Raw genomic sequence first — 20,718 nt, forward strand, 5'->3', positions numbered from 1 at the left:
CACCGAAAAACTGGCCTAGTCCAGAATATACCCCAGTATAAACTGGCCAGGGCCAGAACATACCCCAGCATAACTAGCCCAGGGTACAGTTTGGCCTAGGCCAGTTCATGGCCTTTGGGCCAGTACACACCCCCTTCTTTTTCTCTTAAATACATTGATATATCAATGGAGGGTGTGAATATTGCCATTGATGGTTTAACGATTCTAATTTACAGACATTTTTTGACAAAATTAATATACTCTCTGGTCTTTGCAGTAACTGAATGTTCAGAAGACGAGTATGCTTGTCCTCAATCCATAAAAGCATTATCATCCCAATAGATAAAGGAAAAAATGGACGAAAGTGAGCTATCCAATTTTTAGACTAATAATCCCTAAATAAGTAATTATGATTTCAAACAGAGGAAAGAACGGCAAGCTCATGCGGAACTAGTACTTGCAACAAATGCAAGCGCGCGCGCGCTGTGTGTGTTTGTGTGTGCGTGTGTGCGTGCGTGCGTGCGTGCGCTCGCGTGTGTGAGTGCGTGTATTCGCGCGCGCACGCGTGTGTGTTTATATATATATATATATATATATATATATATATATATATATATATATATATATATGTGTGTGTGTATGTGTGTGTGTGTGTGTGTGTGTGTGTGTGTGTGTGTGTGTGTTATACGTCATGGCTTCGTATTTGAGAGTTTAGTTCATTGCTCTCTGTTTGAAATTGTTGGGCAGTTTATGTTGGTTTTTTTCCCCTAGTGTTTGTACATGTTTGTGTTACACACCGTATCATATCATTGTTCAGGTCAGGGGCATAGCCCTTGCTACTGGTACCATGTAACCCAGTACCACCTGCCGCATGTAAAGTCTCCCAACGACGGATCAGACGGAGGAGGAAACCATTCCCAACGCCTGTGAAGGCGGAAGAGGATGACCAAAGGGCATGGGGGGGGGGGGGGGGGGAGTTCTTATCCTTGGTTGGAAGTCCTCCTAGGAGACGGAACTTTTGAAGAAAAAACCTGCACCTGCCGAGGCCGTTCTACACGTGGCAGTATCTGCACCTGTGGGACTCTTAGCGTCGGTAGGCGAGAGAGTGGGGATGATGGAGTCTCCCGTCTGTCCGACGGATGAGTAGGCAGGCAGACTTATCTGTCAGTGTGTGTCCTCATATGGGAGAAGAGGCCGATTCTCGATGCACAGCACTTCCCACAGGTGTTGCAAGGGAAAACGTCTCCAGAAGTTGAGCCCTGCTTCCTTCGCTCACGCTTCTCCTTAATGGCCAGTGTTCTCTTGTTTTCAAACGTCTTTATGCCACTAGAGCACAGCATCCTCCAGCGAGAGTGGTCAAGGGCATCAGTTTCCCAGTAAGCGATGTCTATGTCAGAGGCTTTGAGGTTTGTCTTCAGGGTGTCCTTGAAGCGCTTACAGGGTCTTCCACATTCACGGTGGCCTTCCTTCAGCTGGCCATACAAAAGCATCTTCGGGATCCTGCTGTCTGTCATGCGGACAACGTGTCCTGTCCAGTGTAGCTGGCACTGGATCAGTAGGCTTTCGATGCTGGGCAGGCCACTCCTCTCTAGGACCTGGAGGTTGGAGACCCTGTCTTGCCACTTTATGCCGAGGATCTTTCGTAGGCATCTCTGGTGAAACTGCTCAAGTTGTTGAATGTGACGGCGATACGTCGTCCATGTTTCACAGCAGTACAACAAGGTGGTCAGCACAACAGCTCTGTAGGTTTTCATCTTGGTGCTGAGCCTGATGCCTTTGTTGTTCCACAGCCTGTTGTTGAGTCTGCCAAAGGCGGAGCTGGCCTTGGCGATGCGCAGTGTCACTTCTGCATCAAGGGCTCCGTTGCAGCATAGGATGCTGCCCAGGTAGCAAAACTTGTCGACTGACTTGATCTCTGTGTCATTGATCTTGATTGCAGGTGGGGGCGAGGCACTGGCGTTCTGTGAGCTAGCTGGTTGGTACATGAACTCAGTCTTGCTGAGGCTGATAGTGAGTCCAAAGTGCCTGCAGGAGGTTGAGAACCTGTCCATAATGAACTGCATGTCCTCATGGGTGTGTGCAGCAAGTGCGCAGTCATCAGCGAAGAGGAACTCTCTCATCAGTTCCTCAAACACCCTGGACCTGGCGTGGAGCCGTCACAAGTTGAAAAGTTTGCCATCTGTGCGAAACTGTATGTAGATGCCCTGGTCACAGTCTTGGAAGGCGTCAATCAGTGTCGCAGAGAAGAGAATGGAGAACAGTGTGGGTGCCAGGAAGCAGCCCTGCTTCACTCCATTTACCACAGGGAACGGATCCGAAATATCCGTATTTTCCTGTACTCTCGCCTACATGCCATCATGGAAAGACGCAGTCAGCTGGATTAGACTCTCTGGGCAGCCGAACTTTAGGAGGATCTTCCACAGACCATGGCGGTTCACTGTGTCGAAGGCCTTAGTCAGGTCTACAAAGACCATGTTGAGCTCCTTGTTCTGCTCACGGCATTTCTCTTGCATCTGGCGTACGGCAAACACCATGTCACATGTTCCCCTGCCTGAGCGGAAGCCGCACTGTGCTTCAGGGATGACTGTGTTGGAGACATGGTCAACCAGTCTGTTCAGTATGATGCGGGCGAAGTTCTTGCCAGTGATGAAGAGGAGAGAGATTCCACGGTGGTTTTCGCAGGATGTTTTGTCTCCCTTCCGTTTGTAAATGTGGACAATAGAAGCATCCTTGAAATCCTGGGGGACCTCTCCTCTCTCCCAGATAGACTGGAACAGGGCGGTCAGCTTGTCTGTCAGCACCTCGCCTCCATACTTGTAGATATCAGCCTGGATTCCATCCACTCCTGGTGCTTTTCCTGACGTTGTCAGCTTCAGGGCCTTCTGGGTCTCGACCTTGGTGGGAGGGGCAGCTAGCCAGTCATTCTGGTAGCTGTGGGAGGGCTGCAATTGCCTCGTCAGATACGGACGAGTCACTGTTGAGGAGGGTGTTGAAGTGCTCTGCCCAGCGGGCAAGGATGTCTTTCTTGTCTGTCAGGAGGGTGGTCTGATCCAAGGCTCGGACAGGGGTTGATCCTGTGAGTCTAGGCCCATACACAGCTCGGACACCATTATGGAAGGTCTTCATGTCGTGAGCATCAGCAGCAGACTGAAGCTCTTTGGACTTTCTCTCCCACCAGGTGTTCTTCATCTCACGCAGCCTCTTCTGTACGAGTTGCTTGGTTTGCAAGAAGTGGTTCTCCTTCCTCTGGCAATCTTTATCAGAAATGTGATCCTGATATGCAGTCTGTTCAGAAGTTTGGAGATTCTAGAGTCGTTCTCGTCAAACCAGTCTTTGTGGCTCCTCTGTACAAAGCCGAGTGTGTCAGCTGCTGCTGTGTACACAGCATCTCTAAAGGTGCTCCATACCTCTTCTACATCAGTCGATGCAGGAATTTCTTGGAGAGTTACTTGGATTTGCTGCTGCAGCACGTCCTTGGTGATAGGGAGGCGGTGGATGTTCAGCTTCCTAGGGGGTTTCTGCCTGGCTGGTTGGAGCTTGCGTGCTGCGTACCAGGCGATGGTCCGACCAACAGACTGCTCCTCTCATGCAGCGTGTAATGGAAACATCACCTCTGTCCCTCTGCCGGACAATCACATAGTCCAGCATGTGCCATTGCTTGGAGCGGGGGTGCATCCATGTGTTCCTGTACTTGTCCGCTTGTTGGAAGAGGGTGTTGATGATGGTCAGTCCGTGCTGCGCACAGAGTGAAAGCAAAAGCAGTCCGTTGGAGTTGCACTTGCCAGTGCCGTGCTGTCCTGGGACTTTTGGCCACGAGGAGAAGTCCACGCCGACGCGGGCATTGAAATCCCCAAGGATGTTCAGCCTGTCCTTTCTGTCTACCGCTGAAATGGTGCAGCTGACCTCCTCGTAGAAAGCTTCTTTGATGTCATCAGGGTTGGTCATCGTCGGCGCATAGCAGCTGATGACTGTGGCGAAGCGATCCTTGGACAGCTTCAGATGCAGGGTCATCAGCCTGTCGTTTAACCCACGTGGAAGGCTGTCAAGCTTCTCGTGCAAGTTTGGTTCGTATGGCACAGCCCACGCCTGAGGTTTTTGGGGTGCCATCTGGCTTCCCAATACAGCAGAAGGTGTAGCCCCCTCCAACTTACTCCAGCTGGGTTTCACCTGCAAACCTGGTTTCGCTCAGGGCTGCTATGTCCACCTGGTAGCGATCAAGCATTCTAGCAATGAGCGCTGTGCGTCTTTCTGGTCTGTAGTCTCTGTCTAAGAGGGTGCGAACATTCCAGGCACCCACAGTCAGGGCATGACTCCTGGTTCTTTTCTTCTGTTGTTTTCGACCGCTATTGTTGGATGTCCAGTAGGTGCGGTTTCCTACTGGGTACTAGGTGAGGCAGGCTTTATTTGGGGATCCTTTTATCTCCCCTTCTCCATGTGGGGAGAGCAGTGCTGTCTCTAAAAAGGGCTGCTCTGACACTGTGGGAGGATACGGGCGCCACATCTGCCCAGTCTACAGCGGACGACCATCACCCCACAGCCGCCTGCGTACAGAGTCGTGACTAGGAACTGCCAGTAGCATCCTCTGCCTGTCCCCGTTACCACTTCTCCATCGCCGCAGGGCTTGGGAAAGCTGGGTGTTGAAGGGCTAGTTCGTCGTTTCGACATTAGCCTGGTTGCCTGACCAGCACAGGTGACTTTTTTTTTAGTGAGGAGTTGTGCAGTCCCTTCCCCACTCTCTCGCCTACCGACGCTCACAGTCCCACAGGTGCAGATACTGCCACGTGTAGGACGGCCTCAGCAGGTGCAGGTTTTTTCTTCGGAGCTCCGTCTCCTAGGGGGATTTCCAGTCAAGGATAAGAGCTCCCCTTGCCCTTTGGTCATCCATTTCCGCCTTCACAGCCGTTGGGAAAGGTTTCCTCCTCCGCCTGGTCCGTCGTTGGGAGACCTTACATGCGGCAGGTAGTACTGGGTTACATTGTACCAGTAGCAAGGGCTATGCCCCTGACCTGACAACCGAGAGAGAGTGGGGAAGGGACTGCACAACTCCTCTTCACTAAAAAAAAAAGTCACCTGTGCTGGTCAGGCAACCAGGCTAATGTCGGAATGACAAGCTAGCCCTTCAACACCCATTTGGCAGACTCAACAACAGGCTGTGGGACAACAAAGGCATCAGGCTCAGCACCAAGATGAAAACCTACAAAGCTGTTGTGCTGACCACCTTGTTGTACTGCTGTGAAACATGGACGACGTATCGCCGTCACATTCAACAACTTGAGCAGTTTCACCAGAGATGCCTACGAAAGATCCTCGGCATAAAGTGGCAAGACAGGGTTTCCAACCTCCAGGTCCTAGAGAGGAGCGGCCTGCCCAGCATCAAAAGCCTGCTGATCCAGTGGAGACAAGGCAGACAGCGAAAGAAGTGGGCAGACAGACAACATCACTAAGTGGACAGAGAGGAGCTTTGCCGAAACTCCTGCCCTATCCCACAAGCGCCAGAAATGGAGAATATTGGTGATGCGTTGAGCTGTGCAAAGCAGGTTTCAGGACTAGTGACAATGACTGTGAGCAGAAACTTATTCGGTCCGTTCTAGTGTGTGTACCTTCAGGTTACAATGAGACTACATCGTATGCATGAAGCTAAACAGACACACAATACCCTCACATGGTTTTCTGAAAACTTGTCCTGTCTGGTCTTGTCTTGTCTTGTGTTGTCTTAAATAAATGAACATCATCGTCAGAGCTGGGCTTCAAAACCCTCAAAACCCACTGCATGATGCAGTCAAAGAACCAAAAGGCAGCCGCCTAGGACGAGGAAGATCATGGATGGGGCAAGCAGAAGACACAATCCAGCTAGTATGCCGACTACAAGACCTGAAAGAAACAAAAGAATGGGAGAAAAACCCCGAAAACCTCAACCATCTATTCAACACAGCCATTTCACCCACTCTATGAAGACATTGTCGGGAATGGCCAGAGGGCAAAACTGATGCAGAAGTGAAGCTACTCATAGAAGAAAACAGAAGAAAACAGTAAAGAAGAGGACATCATCATATACACAGATGGCTCAGTCACCAAAGACCAATCCGGTTGGGGATTCACTGCGAAACAAAATGGAAAAACAGTTAGGGAAGAGAATGCTGCCTACTAAGTCACAACCTCCAGCCTAACGATGGAAGTTGAAGCTGTGACACATGCCCTCCAGTGGCTATCGTCCATCCATACGCCCGGAAACCAACATGCCATGATTCTAACAGACTCAATGAACCTCATACAGAAAATTGAAAACGGAATGGGAAGCCCAGAGTGGCATAAGGCAATGCGCAACTTTCAGATTAAAAATTTCACATGGTCATACTGCCCGGGACATGCAGGTGTTAAGGGAAATGAGCGAGCTGACAGACTTGCTGGTAACGCAACACCAACGAGCGGCCTACATCTAGGAAAATCGGAAATCCTCAGAAAAGTCAAAGAATATCAAAAAGAACAGGTACAAGGCCATCACACCATCGATCGCCTCAAAGAAATAAAAGCAGAGAGAGGGAGTGGCCGTAAGTCTAACATGAAAGGTAGAGCACGATGCTTTGCAAATCAAACAAATATCGGCATCATCTCCAAACCAACATTGCGCAAATTTCTTCAAAACGGAACAGAGTCTCTGTGGGCTTTTCCAAATACAATAGACTGAGCAACACACTAGACGCCACGTTCTTGGCATCAGAGATCTTTTCCCATCCCACTTGCGGCCAATCAGTGGCAGCCTCTGTGCGTGTGTGTATGTGTGTGTTTGTGTGCATGTGTGGGTCTGTATTTTTGAGTGCGTTTGTGCATGCGCGAGAGTGTAAGTGTACACAAGTGTCAGTAGAGTTCTGTGCACGTGCGTGTGTGTGTGTGTGTGTGTGTGAGGGGAAGGTGGGAGTGCGGGGGGAGGTGGGGTAGAGGATGAGGTATGAGAGTGTATGCATGCCTACACTGTGGGAGCAACAGGATATTGGAACGTATATATATATATATATATATATATATATATATATATATATATATATATATATATATATCTTTGTATATATGTGTGTGGAGATATGGGCATATGTGTGTGTGCTTGTACAAGTAAGTTTCATCTGTGTGTGTGTGTGTGTGTGTGTGTGTGTGCCGTGGAAGCTGTGATACGTAGACTAGAAATGAGTGTGTGGAGGAGGGGGGTAGAGGAGGTGCAGGGTAATGTGTGTGGTGTGTGTGTGTGAGTGTTGGAGCTCATGTACGTTTATATGTATTTGGCTGTGCTTTCATATCTGTGAAACTGCATGTTCGGTGCATATCTGTTATGCATGTGTGGGTGTATATGTGAATGTGTGTCTTCATGTTTTACATCTATTTGCTTATTTATCATCATTGTTATCTTATTTATTTATTTATTTATTTATTTATTATATTTTTTTTTTACATTATAGTTATTATTTAATTATTTATTTATTTATTTGTGTAAGCTTATCTATTATTTATTCACCTTTTTTTCCCCTCAAGGCCTGACTAAGCGCGTTGGGTTACGCTGCTGGTCAGGCATCTGCTTGGCAGATGTGGTGTAGCGTATATGGATTTGTCCGAACGCAGTGACGCCTCCTTGAGCTACTGAAACTGAAACTGAAACTGGGCTTCAGAAGTGTGTCCAGTGTATGTTGAATCAAAACAGATAAAACTGAACAACACCGAAACGACTCAAGGAAAGTGCAGGGTCTCCTCCACTGCAGCCTCACGGCGACCAAATAGGTACCATCGCTGCTATTCCTCGTCACATTAAATAACCCGTGTTTCCTCCATTTCTCCGTCTTTCTCAAGCAGCATTTGTGTACCTCACTTTCACTTGTTTCCTGTCCACAGGGCATCAGGATCATTTTCACCGACGACTCACGCATTGTCTTCCGCTTGAGTGGCACAGGCAGTACCACCATTCGTCTGTACATCGAGGGATATGAAAGCGATTCTACCACTTTTGAAAAAGATGCAAAGGTGAATTGTTTGACAACGAGACATCGAGTTTAGCGCTTTTCTTCGCCTTTGATTTGTATAATCATTCTGTCACCAGTTTCAAGATGTGGCTAGCTGTTCTATGGATTATCACAGGAAAGTTATTTCTTTTCTAGTTACAGATATACGATATGTTTTGCAATGATAATGTTCATCACTATATTAGGTTCAGGATAATTATTCTCAATCGTTAGACATACACCATGTAGTATGTTTATCAAAGATCACTAGTGTTTCATAATGCAAAGCAAAATTAGTACAGTGGTCAGCAAAGAACAATTCGGTTAAGTGGGGCACACACAAATGAGCAAATTCGGTCATGTAGATGGTTTGTAACGTGTGAGTTAATTACTGGAAATACAATGTTTTCTGCCTTTTAGAATGACGACTTAAATTTGTAGGAAAGCGTTTAAATCACGTCTGATCTGATGTGCTTCATGTTTACTTTCCATTGTTCAACATCCTGCTTCAGGTTTATTGTCGTTTTGTATAGACGGATTGAAGCCCTAAATGGCCGGTGGAATTCTGGACAAAAACACAAGTGTGTAGAAAGTAATAATAATAATAATAATAATAATGGATACTTATATAGCACACTATCCAGAAATCTGCTCTAGGTGCTTTACAAAAACGCTTTGTTAACATAAAACATTACATCTATGTTACATACACACACCAAAATATGACTACACACACACACACACACACACACACACACACACACACACACACACACAGCGTATATACATTTTAACAATACATGTGTATCTAACAGCTACCCTAACACATACGCACTCATAGGCAGGCACAAACTTGCATGAACGCACGCGCACACAATACACATTCATATACATGCATGTAGTTATGTGCACATACATATGTATACATACATAGTCAGTTTCAGTTTCAGTTTCAGTAGCTCAAGGAGGCGTCACTGCGTTCGGACAAAACCATATACGCTACACCACATCTGCCAAGCAGATGCCTGACCAGCAGCGTAACCCAACGCGCTTAGTCAGGCCTTGGGAAAAAAAAAAACAAAAAAAAAAAAACACCACACACAACCACACACACAAAAAAAACAACAACAAAAAACAAAAAACAAAAAAAAAAAAAACAAACAAACGGGGGAATAAATAATAGATAAGCTTGCATAAATAAATAAATAAATAAATAAATAAATAATAATTATAATATAGAAAAAGGTAGTAGTAATAATATTAGTAATACTAATAAAATGATAATAATAAAACATAACTAAATAAATAAATAAGACAACAATGGTGATAAATAAGCAAATAAATGTAAAAAATGAAGACACACATTCACACATACACCCACACATGCATAACAGAAATGCACCAGACATGCAGTTTCACATATATGAAAGCACAGTCAAATACATATAAACGTACATGAGCTCCAACACACACACACACACACGCATTACCGTGCACCTCCTCTACCCCCCTCCTCCACACACTTATTTCTAGTCTAAGTATCGCAGCTTCCACGGCACACACACACACACACAAACACAAACACACACTCACAGAGATGAACACTTACTTGTACAAGCACATATGAAAGCACAGTCAAATACATATAAACGTACATGAGCTCCAACACACACACACACACACACACACATTACCTTGCACCTCCTCTACCCCCTCCTCCACACACTCATTTCTAGTCTACGTATCGCAGCTTCCACGGCACACACACACACACACAAACACACACTCACAGAGATGAACACTTACTTGTACAAGCACACACACATACGCCCATATCTCCCACCCCCAACTCCACACACGTACATACAAAGATATATATATATATATATATATATATATATATATAACACGTTCCAATATCCTGTTGCTCCCACAGTGTAGGCATGCATACACTCACATACCTCATCCTCTACCCCACCTCCCCCCGCACTCCCACCTCCCCTCACACACACACACACACACACACACACACACGTACACATATCTCTCCTGACACTTGTGTACAGTTTCACTCTCGCGCATTCACAAACGCACTCAAAAGCACACATACACACAAACACACACAGCCGCCACTGACTGGCCGCAAGAGGGATGGGAAAAGATCTCTGATGCCAAGAACGTGGCGTCTAGTGTGTTGCTCGGTCTATTGTGTTTGGAAAGGCCCACAGAGACTCTGTTCCGTTTTGAAGAAATTTGCGCAATGTTGGTTTGGAAATGATGCCGATATTTGTTTGATTTGCAAAGCATCGTGCTCTACCTTTCATGTTAGATTTGCGGCCGCTCCCTCTCTCTGCTTCTATTTCTTTGAGGCGATCGATGGTGTGATGGCCTTGTACCTGTTCTTTTTGGTATTCTTTGACTTTTCTGAGGATTTCCGATTTTCCTAGATGTAGGCCGCTCGTTGGTGTTGCGTTACCAGCAAGTCTGTCAGCTCGCTCATTTCCCTTAACACCTGCATGTCCCGGGCAGTATGACCATGTGAGTTTTTTAATCTGAAAGTTGCGCATTGCGTTATGCCACTCTGGGCTTCCCATTCCGTTTTCAATTTTCTGTATGAGGTTCATTGAGTCGGTTAGAATCATGGCATGTTGGTTTCCGGGCGTATGGAAGGACGATAGCCACTGGAGGGCATGTGTCACAGCTTCAACTTCCATCGTTAGGCTGGAGGTTGTGACTTTGTAGGCAGCATTCTCTTCCCAAATTGTTTTTCCATTTTGTTTCGCAGTGAATCCCCAGCCAGACTGGTCTTTGGTGACTGAGCCATCTGTGTATATGATGATGTCCTCTTCTTTACTGTTTTCTTCTATAAGCAGCTTCACTTCCGCATCAGTTTTGCCCTCTGGCCATTCCCGACAATGTCTTCCTAGAGTGGGTGAAATGACTGTGTTGAATAGATGGTTGAGGTTTTCGGGGTTTTTCTCCCATTCTTTTGTTTCTTTCAGGTCTTGAAGTCGGCATACTAGCTGGATTGTGTCTTCTGCTTGCCCCATCCATGATCTTCCTCGTCCTAGACGGCTGCCTTTTGGTTCTTTGACTGCGTCATGCAGTGGGTTTTGAGGGTTTTCTAATGCTTTGAAGTAGGTCTTGACCTGTTCTAACTTGTTTCTGGCCTGCACTGAAGGAAGGTCAAGCAGGTATCGCATGGTTTCTGTGGGCGTGTCTTTTGTTGTTCCAAGGATCAGCCTCATAGCTTCATTTTGGACTCTTTCTAATTTTAGGAGGTTGCTTTGAGACGGTGTTGTTAGCCCAAGTCCGTAGTCGATCACACTGAGGACGAGTGATTGGTATAGCAGGAAGAGGTGGCGTTGTTCAATTCCTTTGGTTGCCATTGCTTTTAAGACTGAAAGGCCCTTTTTGCATTTGAGAACAGTGTTTTCCGTATGTTTTCTGAAGGTCAGCATCCTGTCGAAGTGTATTCCTAGGTAGCGTAGGCATTCAGTTTTCTCAATTTGAATCCCATCGAATGACACAGAAGGTGGTGATTTGCTCAAGGTTTTGTTGTTGAGGGTGCACAGCAACGTTTGGGCTTTCGCTGGATTGATGGAAGATCCTGTGTCTTTGCACCATTGAGCAATATTGTTTAGTTGTTTCTGGACGGCTTCAGTTCTTTCCTGAGCATTTTTCGAAGTTTTGAAGACCAGGCCGTCATCCGCAAGGGTAAGCACCCGAGCAATTCCATTGTTGTTTAAGTCTGCAAGGCCCTTCGTGTAGACATTGTAGAGGACAGGAGAGAGTGGAGACCCTTGTGGCAGTCCCATGGATGGTTTAGAAGGTGCAGACATCCAATCTCCGAGGCGTAAGACGACGGTTCTTTCCTGAAGCGCTGCTGCTATCCATCTTGTCAGTGTCAAACTTACTCCATACCTTAGTAGCAGCTCCATGAGGTGCGCAAACTGGACTTTATTGTAGGCATCTTCAAGGTCAATTGCTACTGCTAGTGTTTCTTCTTTTCTTTGAAATCCTTCATACACCTCATATGCAAAGGCAGCTGCATTTTCCCATGTGGACTTGCCTGTTCTGTAACCACCTTGATTTGAAGGGAGAATGTGCCTGTGTTCAAGATCCCTTGCAAGTTTCCTGGCTATCATGCGTTCCATGAGCTTTCCAACAATGTTTTGCATGGTTAGGATCCGGTAGCCGCTTACCTGACGATGGTCCTTTCCTGGTTTTGGTATGGGTTTTAAGAAGCTGTGTGTCCAGTCCTCCGGCACCTGTCCATTGTGGAAACTGTTTTGATATAGATTGAAAAGTTTGCTTCTGTCTTCTTCCGATAGCTCCTTGATGTCTGAGTAACGAACTTTGTCTGGGCCAGGAGCCGATTCTTTCTTGCATTTAGCTATTGCCTCGTTTAGATCATCCATTGTCAAGTCATCATCAGGTCCAGTCTGCATAAGGGTTTGGTTTAACTCCTCAACATATTTCTTTTTCTCATCTAAGTTTCTTTGATCACTCTGTTGTATGAAACGTTTGAGCAAGGCAGATCCTTTTTCTTCATTTGTCTTAAGCTTGGTTCCGTCAGTGTCTAACATGTCTGGGGTTGTTGTTGTGCACGTTTTCCCTTCCATGCGACGATAAAATTGCCAGAACTCTGTCAATGTTGTGTCATAACTGAGTGCCTCGCAAAACTGTTTCCACTTGTCATTTTTGGCCTCTTGAGCAGTGACTTCAAACTGTTTAGTTTTTTCTTTCATTTTTGTTTCAATATCTTTGTCCGGAGATGGTTTTGTTCTTTCTTTTTGCCAAAGTTTGACAGCCGCATGTTTTTCTATCCAGGCTCTCTCTGTGTCGGTATTCCACCATGGGGGCTGAATAGTTTGCATCCTGTTCAGTGCCGTTCTTTTGTTTCTTCTGCGTCTTAATTTTTCGATGACGGTTGTCTCTTTGGTTTCATACTGAAATGGATCACGCAGTTTCATACAGGGTTTATCGGACAGTTTCTGTAGACTGAAAGCTACCGGGAGGTGGTCGCTGCCTTGGTATGGAAGCGTCTCTGCATTCATTTCTGCTCTGAATTTTGGAGATGTTAGAGCGATGTCGATCACACTGTCACTGTCCCCTTGTCTTGTTCCAAGGCGAGTTGGGGATGTGGTTGTTAAAGGGCTAAGAAGAATTTCCCCTATCATTCCTTCAAGTGCGAGTCCTTGTGGGTTGGTGTTCCGCTGGTCCCATAACTTCGATCTTGCATTGAGGTCTCCACAGATAATGACCGAGTCTCCAAGTTCGTTCTCTATTTCCTCTAAAAAGGCCCAATCCTCTTTTGTTGTGCAGGTTCCTGGGTGAACGTAGGCATTGATGAGCACGATGCTTTTGTGAACTCCGTCAGGTTTGTCAAGACGCACCCCCAATAATTCACATGAGTTGCTACACCATTTCTCTAGATTTATGGTGGAAACTTTGTTTTTTAGGTTTTTGTTCAGTATGATTGCTACCCCTCTTCCTTCATTCCTTTGAAAGACTGTGAAATTCTCAAAATGTATTGGTCTGTCTGCACTTGTCCTGGTCTCTTGGAGACATAGAATGTCAAAATCATATGCCAATTTCTCAATTGTTGAGATTCTCATTCTTGCGCTGGAACAATTCCAACTGCCGATTCTAAAGAATTTCTTTGACAGCCGCTCTGCTTTTGTCATTCTGCTACCTAAGTACGATCTTTTCCCACCTCTTTTGCCACGCCTGTTTTGGGGTTTTGGGGATCTGAATTTATGTCTCGTGCTATGCAGCTGATCCCCGAGGTGCACGCGAGACAGGGTTTTGTTGGTATCCATAGAAGGGTGTTCTATGTGGTGAGGGAAAATATTCGGTCACCCTGATAGAGCCTCTTATCAGGGAAGGGCAATGGATGTCCATCTGTGTGGAGTCCGTCAGCCTGGTGTCGCCCTAAGGCCAGACTGCATACAGTTAGTGACTGTTTAACCCAACAGCCATTCATCCCATTGGTACTGTATGAAAGCCGTGGGATTGGGGATTTTGTCAGGTTGTCTCCTCTTAGCCAGTGGAAGGGTGCATCTGGGTGTTTTTGAGTAGCAGATTTTATTTTGCAAGGTCCTCTTCTAATATTAAACAATAACGCGATAACAAATTATTAATCAACTTCACAGAAAAAATCACTTATCTTTGCTTTGACGCTTGTAGGCTGTCTTTCACATACATACATACTGGCCAGAGTGGTTTTAACACTTGACCGCCGTTTCGGCCCTATACACAATTTCAAATACTGCCCACACACACTTCTCTCGTGGTGGGTCCGCCAAGTATTACACAACTGCAACGGTCAGTCTGCGCGCGCTCCCAGCCGGTGCTGCACCGCTTATAGGCCCCCTCTGTCATTCACTAACAATTCAACACCTAAACAAGCACAGCTAACGCAAAGGAAGTGGACCTGCCACAATTGAACTTACTGCTGAGGGAAAAGGTGAGTTTTGAGACGAGATTTAAAAGATGCGAGGGAATCAGAATGACGGAGGTTATCAGGGAGCTTGTTCCACGTCTTTGGTGATTGAAAAGAAAACGATCTGTGTCCATAGGTCTTACTTCTGACGTGAGGTATCCTGAGAAGTTGAGTATCAGAGGAAGAACGGAGCTGGCGAGACGGGGTATAGATATGGAGGAGTTCAGAAAGATACTTGGGGCCAGATCCATTGACTGCAGAAAAGGTCAGAGTGGATAGCTTATAGTCTATTCGATCAGAAACAGGCAACCAGTGGAGAGACTGAAGGAGAGGAGAAACATGGTCAAATTTAGAAGCTCTGCAAATGAGTCTGGCAGCGTTATTCTGAATTCGTTGTAACAGATATTTGGGAAGGCCGGCTAGAAGAGAGTTGCAGTAATCCAATCTTGAGAGAACCAGAGAGCATACAAGTGTCTTGGTTGCATCGGTTGAGAGACAGTGGCGGATAGAGCTGATTCTACGCAGTTCCAAATAGGCAACTTTACAGATATTCGAAATGTGCTGTTGGAAGGAAAGAGACTGGTCTAGGATTACACCAAGACTGCGAACAGAAGGAGAAAGTGAAACAGGTGTGCTATTGATCAGAACAGAGTCAGGAAAGGAAGGATGTTGACGAAACTTCTTTGGACAGGTTATCATAAATTCAGTCTTATCATCATTTAGTTGCAGCTTGTTGAGAGTCATCCAGTCCTTTAGGCCAGCAATGCACTCCTGTGTTCGAGTCACCAGTGCATCAAATTCAGCTATGGAAGCCGACTGATAAAGTTGTGTGTCATCAGCAAAGCTCTCATGCGACATCGCATGATGACTGATGACATCCGACACATAGAGCATACAGCACGAAAAGAACAGGATCTAGGAAGGACCCCTGTGGGACACCATATTTTAAGGCAGATACTCTAGAGTATCCACCATTTACACACACTTTCTGTGTACGGTCTGACAGGTAAGACGTGATCCATGCTAGTGCAGTGTCACGAATACCAAAGGAAGTTTTAAGTCTGTTCAAGAGGATAGAGTGGTTGATGGTGTCAAAAGCTGCTGACAAATGGACACAGATCGTTTTCTTTTCAATCGCCAAAGACGTGGAACAAGCTCCCTGATAATCTCCGTCATTCTGATTCCTTCGCATCTTTTAGATCTATGTGTGTGTGTGTGTGTGTGTGTGTGTGGTCATATTTTGGTGTGTGTATGTAACATAGATGTAATGTTTTACATTAACAAAGCGTTTTTGTAAAGCACCTAAAGCAGATTTCTGGATAGTGTGCTATATAAGTATCCATTATTATTATTAAATCTAAGAGAGCGAGAACAGATATCTTATCCTCATCAAATCCCGAAAGCAAATCATTCACTATTCTAAAAAGGGCCGTTTCGAAAAAGTGTGTTCTGAAAAAGGAGACATTGGGGCTGGTGTAGTTGAAGTGTGCCTGATGTTGGGCCCAGTGACTATGTAATGGGGGAGTGTCATCACGATCTTTGAACAAAATACACAAGAGGAAAAACTGATGACAACGTGTGCAGAAAACACGAATGGCTTTAACTTTAAGAGTACTCTCTATTTTATACTTGCCGGACATCTGAGATGGTTTCTTTTGAATGAAGGAGAGAGGGAGTGGAGGGTCGCACACGTAATAAGTCGTCATATTTGATCAGTCAGTCATGTTTTCACGTCTGTCACGTGATTATGGTTAGAAATATGTTTTTAACAATCTAGGTTGTCGACGAACTAATAATAGGCTTTTGTTAGATTTCCAAATATCGCTCTGTCTATCTGCTTTTCTCTGTAGCTCTCTTTCAGATCTTAAACTATTTCTCTCTTTCTCTTGTTTTTATATCATGCCTTTTCATACCTTGTATGGTGTAGACACTATATAAGGCGAGGGCTGAATATAAAAGAAGCATACCAGTGTTTAGCTTTTATCCTCGAAAAATGTAGAATTTTGTATTGTCTTGTCTCTGTGTCTCTCTCTGGCTTTCCACCCGTGCTTCCATATCTCTCTATTCATCTCCCCCCTCTCTTTACCATCATCAACCCGTCACCCCGAGAGTGAGAGATAGCTGGTATCATATTTCGCTTTCGAACGAGAACTGGAATCCGAACGGCCTGTATTGTGCAGGTGGTGCTGCAACCCCTGATCAACCTAGCCCTGGACATTTCGAAGATCAAAGTACTGACTGGCCGCCAGGAGCCCACTGTCATCATTTAATGTGGCACCGCGCACCTTTCTCTGTCCTTCGCTACAATTCACAGTGCAGCTTGTCTTCCAGCTTGGTTTCAGTCGCCAGAAAGAAAGAAAAGAAAAAGAAAGGAACCAACCGACCGAACAACAACAACAACAACACACACACACACACACACACACAGCCAACAAAATACAACCGAAAAAAAAAACCCCAAACAAAACCAACTAAACAAGTAAAAAACAGTGATAAATACAACATGTTTCATAAAAGCCCATTTCTGTACATTTGAAGAGCAGTTTGTTGGTGAAATTCCACTGACGCATTGAATAAATATATCAATATCCATCTGAGAGAAATGCGAAAGCTTGTTTTTTTTAAGTGTGTGTGTGTGTGTGTCACGTGCGTGTGTGCGCGCTTGCAAGTGTGTGTGTCCACTTACGAAACACAGCTTTTCAACTAATACATACCACGATCGGTTCCTTTTGCTCCTGACAGAGAGCGTTTTATCCACAAAGGAGATATGCGTCACGACCTGACAAGGTCACTGCTGCTATGTTGGGACGGTGTGTGTGGGAGAAGAGCAGAAAAGGGGGGGGGGGGAGGGGGGGTTTAAAAAATGATGAAAAGCGAAGACAATTATATTGGCAAGCTTGTGGAGTAGTATTGTGCCACCATATCCTGACCGTCGGATAAAGTAGAGATTTGGGGAAGATAATTATTTCCGAAAAAAAAGTCCCATGAAAATTTGACGAATGCCTATGTGAGAGTTTGTAACGACGACAGTGACCGTGTGTGGCCAAGGAACTTCCTGGTTTCAATTATACGTGCACCACAGTACACAATGGCCACTGTTTTGGGTACGTTCTACGAACCATCGTTGAAAAATATAATTGATCAGCAGTCTTTGAAATGGATTTTCGTTGGAGGAAAAGGCGGTGTTGGAAAGACGACGGTGAGGTAAGTTTGTGCTCAGGCAGATAGGTCTAATAAGTCACAGGGCAGATAGGTCTAATAAGTCACAGGTTTAACGAAAATAGTTCACAGGCCCACGATGTAAATTTTACAACAAAAATGATTGACAGGTCCACGAAGTAAATTTTACACTTCGTATGTCCTCCAGATAAATTCTGTATCGAAAATAGTTCGCAGGTGATAAATTCTGTATCGAAAATAGTTCGCAGGTGATCGAAGTAAAGTTTACGATGTAGTTTTGTGACCAGTGTTAGGTTTGATACTACATCGATTGTTCCATCAGTTCCTCATGCTCTCGCCAAGACATGCTGTGTGCTCGAGTCCAGCAGAGAGAGGGTGAATGAAAATACCATACGAAATTAACAAGCATCAGCACCACAAAACAGTGATAAATAATGATGATAATATCACCCACATTATACTCCGTCTCGCCAGCTTCGTTCTTCCTCTGATACTCAACTTCTCAGGATACCCGACGTCAGAAGTAAAACATAATATTATTATCATCATTAAATAAGAACTGCGGCCACAGATCGTGTTGTCTTTTCAATCGCCAAGACGTGGAACAAGCTCCCTGATAACCTCCGTCATTCTGACTCCCACACCTCTTTCAGATCTGGTCTAAAAACTCACCTCTTCCCTCAGCAATTAGTTGTGGCAGTTCCACTTCTTTGCGTGTAGTGTGCTTGACAATGTGTGTATGCATATGTATGTGTAGACATACACATGCATGTGTATTAATGCGTATTTGTGTGTGTTCGTATGTTTGCGCGCGTGTGTGTTTGCGCGTCTGTTTGTGCATATGTGTGCCTTTGTGTGGAGGGCAGCTGCTTTGTATATATGTATGTTAAAATGTATGTATGCAGTGTGTTTTTCTTTATTTCTTTCGTTTAACGTCTTTTCATCTTTTCACTGGTAAGTGATATTAAACGGGGGGGGGGGGGGAGTTGTACATGTACGTGTGGGGAGTGGGGCGACGGGAAGGGGTGGTGGGATGACTGATACAGGAAAAGAGACATAAAAGGTGGTAGAAGTTAACAGGAAGAACGACGAAAAATTGAACTAACTGAGAGTAAAGTATAATTATTTCAAACATTAGTGAATTTTTGAAAAACCAGTTTTGTTCTGGGACACTCAAGTATGTGACAGACATTTACTTGTTTTCCACATAAATACTGTATGTTTTTGCAGTATATAGTACGAAGAGCATTCAAACGAAATCGATAAATTAGATTTATGATTGGTCTTGACTGGGAGACAGATAAATCATACAAGAAAGCCTTGGGGTTGCTCGCTATTTCTACCTTTATACAGTGACAGAAATATTGGCAGTCGGAATCATTTAACCTATTTGTAAGCCGACCACGGGAAACTTCAATACATCTGTAACACTCTTGTAGATCTAATGGTATACTGAGAAGGACTGAACCTTCACAACTGCGCGCTGCCTTTCCGGCAGCTTGATCTGCCCGCTCATTTGAAGAAATCCCACACTGCGAAGGCACCCAAATGAAAGTTATATGAGTGCCTTTGACCGACAAAAAACGTATAACGTGTTTTATCTCGGTTATTATATCAAGACGGGATGTTTGATTTGGAGATATAAGAGCACGCAACAGTGATTTCGAATCTACGGAGAGGAGAATTTATTGATCATTTGTCGAAAGATCTCAAATTTGATTCAAGGCCATAAGTATGACATCCCGTTCAGCAGTATGTGTATGTGTGTTTGTTTGTCTGTGTCTGTGTATGTTTAGTTTGTCAATCACATTTTGTTGTGTGTACGTAACATTGATGTAATGTGTTAGGCAAACAAAAGTGTTTTGAAAAGCACCTGAAGCAAATTTCTGGATAGTGTGCTATATAACTATTCATCATGATGATGATTATTATTAGCATCATCGCACGCTGTGTTTTTGTCAGGTGCAGATAATTAACTGATCTACGTTTCTAGCAAACATTTATCTGAAACGATTTAGCTCTATTTAAATGATGACAGAAAAAAAGCGAGAGCATGTACAACTAAAATTTCATGTTTGGAATCTTGATATGTAGTAACCCTGTTTCGGCTGTCCGTGATTCTGTCTGTATGGCCGTGTTATAATTGACAGGGTTTCCTCATTTCCTACTTCCCTCTCATATGAAATATTAATGTCAGATGGCAACAACAGTGATCACACGGAAAAGAACATGAACGAACGAACGAACGAAATTGTATTTCAACAGGGTAAAGCGCAATGTGCTTCTTTACTTCCGCCTCTGTGGGCGAAGAAAATTAAAGATGAAAAAGAAGGAAAAGAAAAAAAAAGCCAAAATATTTACTACAGAAATATTATCGAAATCACATACGCACGTATAATGCATAAGTTTAAGCATTTATGTACAATACAATAAAACTATGGAAAAAAAAATAATGGGAACGAGATCGATGGTGGAGAGGAGAAACAAGACGAGGGAAAGGGAAGAGAGAGGCATTAACATGCAGTAACCATCATTAACTTTAAAACATGATAACATTTCATTCTACAAGCAACCCCCTGAGTAAGACCGACTGGATCTGAAATCATCGATATTTGGAAGCGGCACCGTAATCTTATGAACATGACGGTGAGTGTTGCTTACAAATGTGTTTTGTAGTGACAGGGTGGGGGCAAAATCCGGTATGAGTTTTATCATATCGAAGTTTTTTTGTTTTTGTTTGTTTTTTTGACTGGCGCAATAGCCGAGTTGTTAAAGCGTTGGACTTTCAATCTGAGGGTCCCGGATTCGAATCTCGGTGACGGCGCCTGGTGGGTAAAGGGTGGAGATTTTTCCGATCTCCCAGGTGAACATATGTGCAGACATGCCAGTGCCTGAACCCCCCTCGTATGTATACGCAAGCAGAAGATCAAATACGTACATTAAAGATCCTGTAATCTATGTCAACGTTCGGTGGGTTATGGAAACAAGAACATACCCAGCATGCACACCACCGAAAGCGGAGTATGGTTGCCTACATGGCGGGGTAAAAACGGTGTTACACATAAAAACCCATTCGTGTACATACGAGTGAACGTGGGAGTTGCGCCCCACGAACGCAGAAGAAGAAGA

The 20,718-nt window shown here is 44.7% G+C and overlaps 2 protein-coding genes across 2 annotated transcripts in view; both read left to right on the plus strand.

Annotated features, from left to right (window-relative positions):
• The window catches only part of LOC143294829 (phosphoglucomutase-1-like), a 51,742-nt gene extending 34,781 nt beyond the window's left edge, over window positions 1–16,961 (plus strand). The window contains exons 10-11 of the mRNA XM_076606331.1: window positions 7,855–7,983; window positions 16,590–16,961. Coding sequence (XP_076462446.1) covers window positions 7,855–7,983; window positions 16,590–16,679 — 219 coding nt within the window. The 3' untranslated portion in view covers window positions 16,680–16,961. The remainder of the gene's footprint in view (window positions 1–7,854; window positions 7,984–16,589) is intronic.
• Window positions 16,962–17,287: 326 nt separating this feature from the next.
• LOC143295362 (ATPase ASNA1 homolog) overlaps window positions 17,288–20,718 on the plus strand; it is an 89,758-nt gene continuing 86,327 nt past the window's right edge. The window contains exon 1 of the mRNA XM_076607018.1: window positions 17,288–17,613. Coding sequence (XP_076463133.1) covers window positions 17,498–17,613 — 116 coding nt within the window. The 5' untranslated portion in view covers window positions 17,288–17,497. The remainder of the gene's footprint in view (window positions 17,614–20,718) is intronic.

The sequence above is a fragment of the Babylonia areolata genome, chromosome 20 (genome assembly GCF_041734735.1).
Source record: "Babylonia areolata isolate BAREFJ2019XMU chromosome 20, ASM4173473v1, whole genome shotgun sequence".
NCBI lineage: Eukaryota > Metazoa > Mollusca > Gastropoda > Neogastropoda > Buccinidae > Babylonia > Babylonia areolata.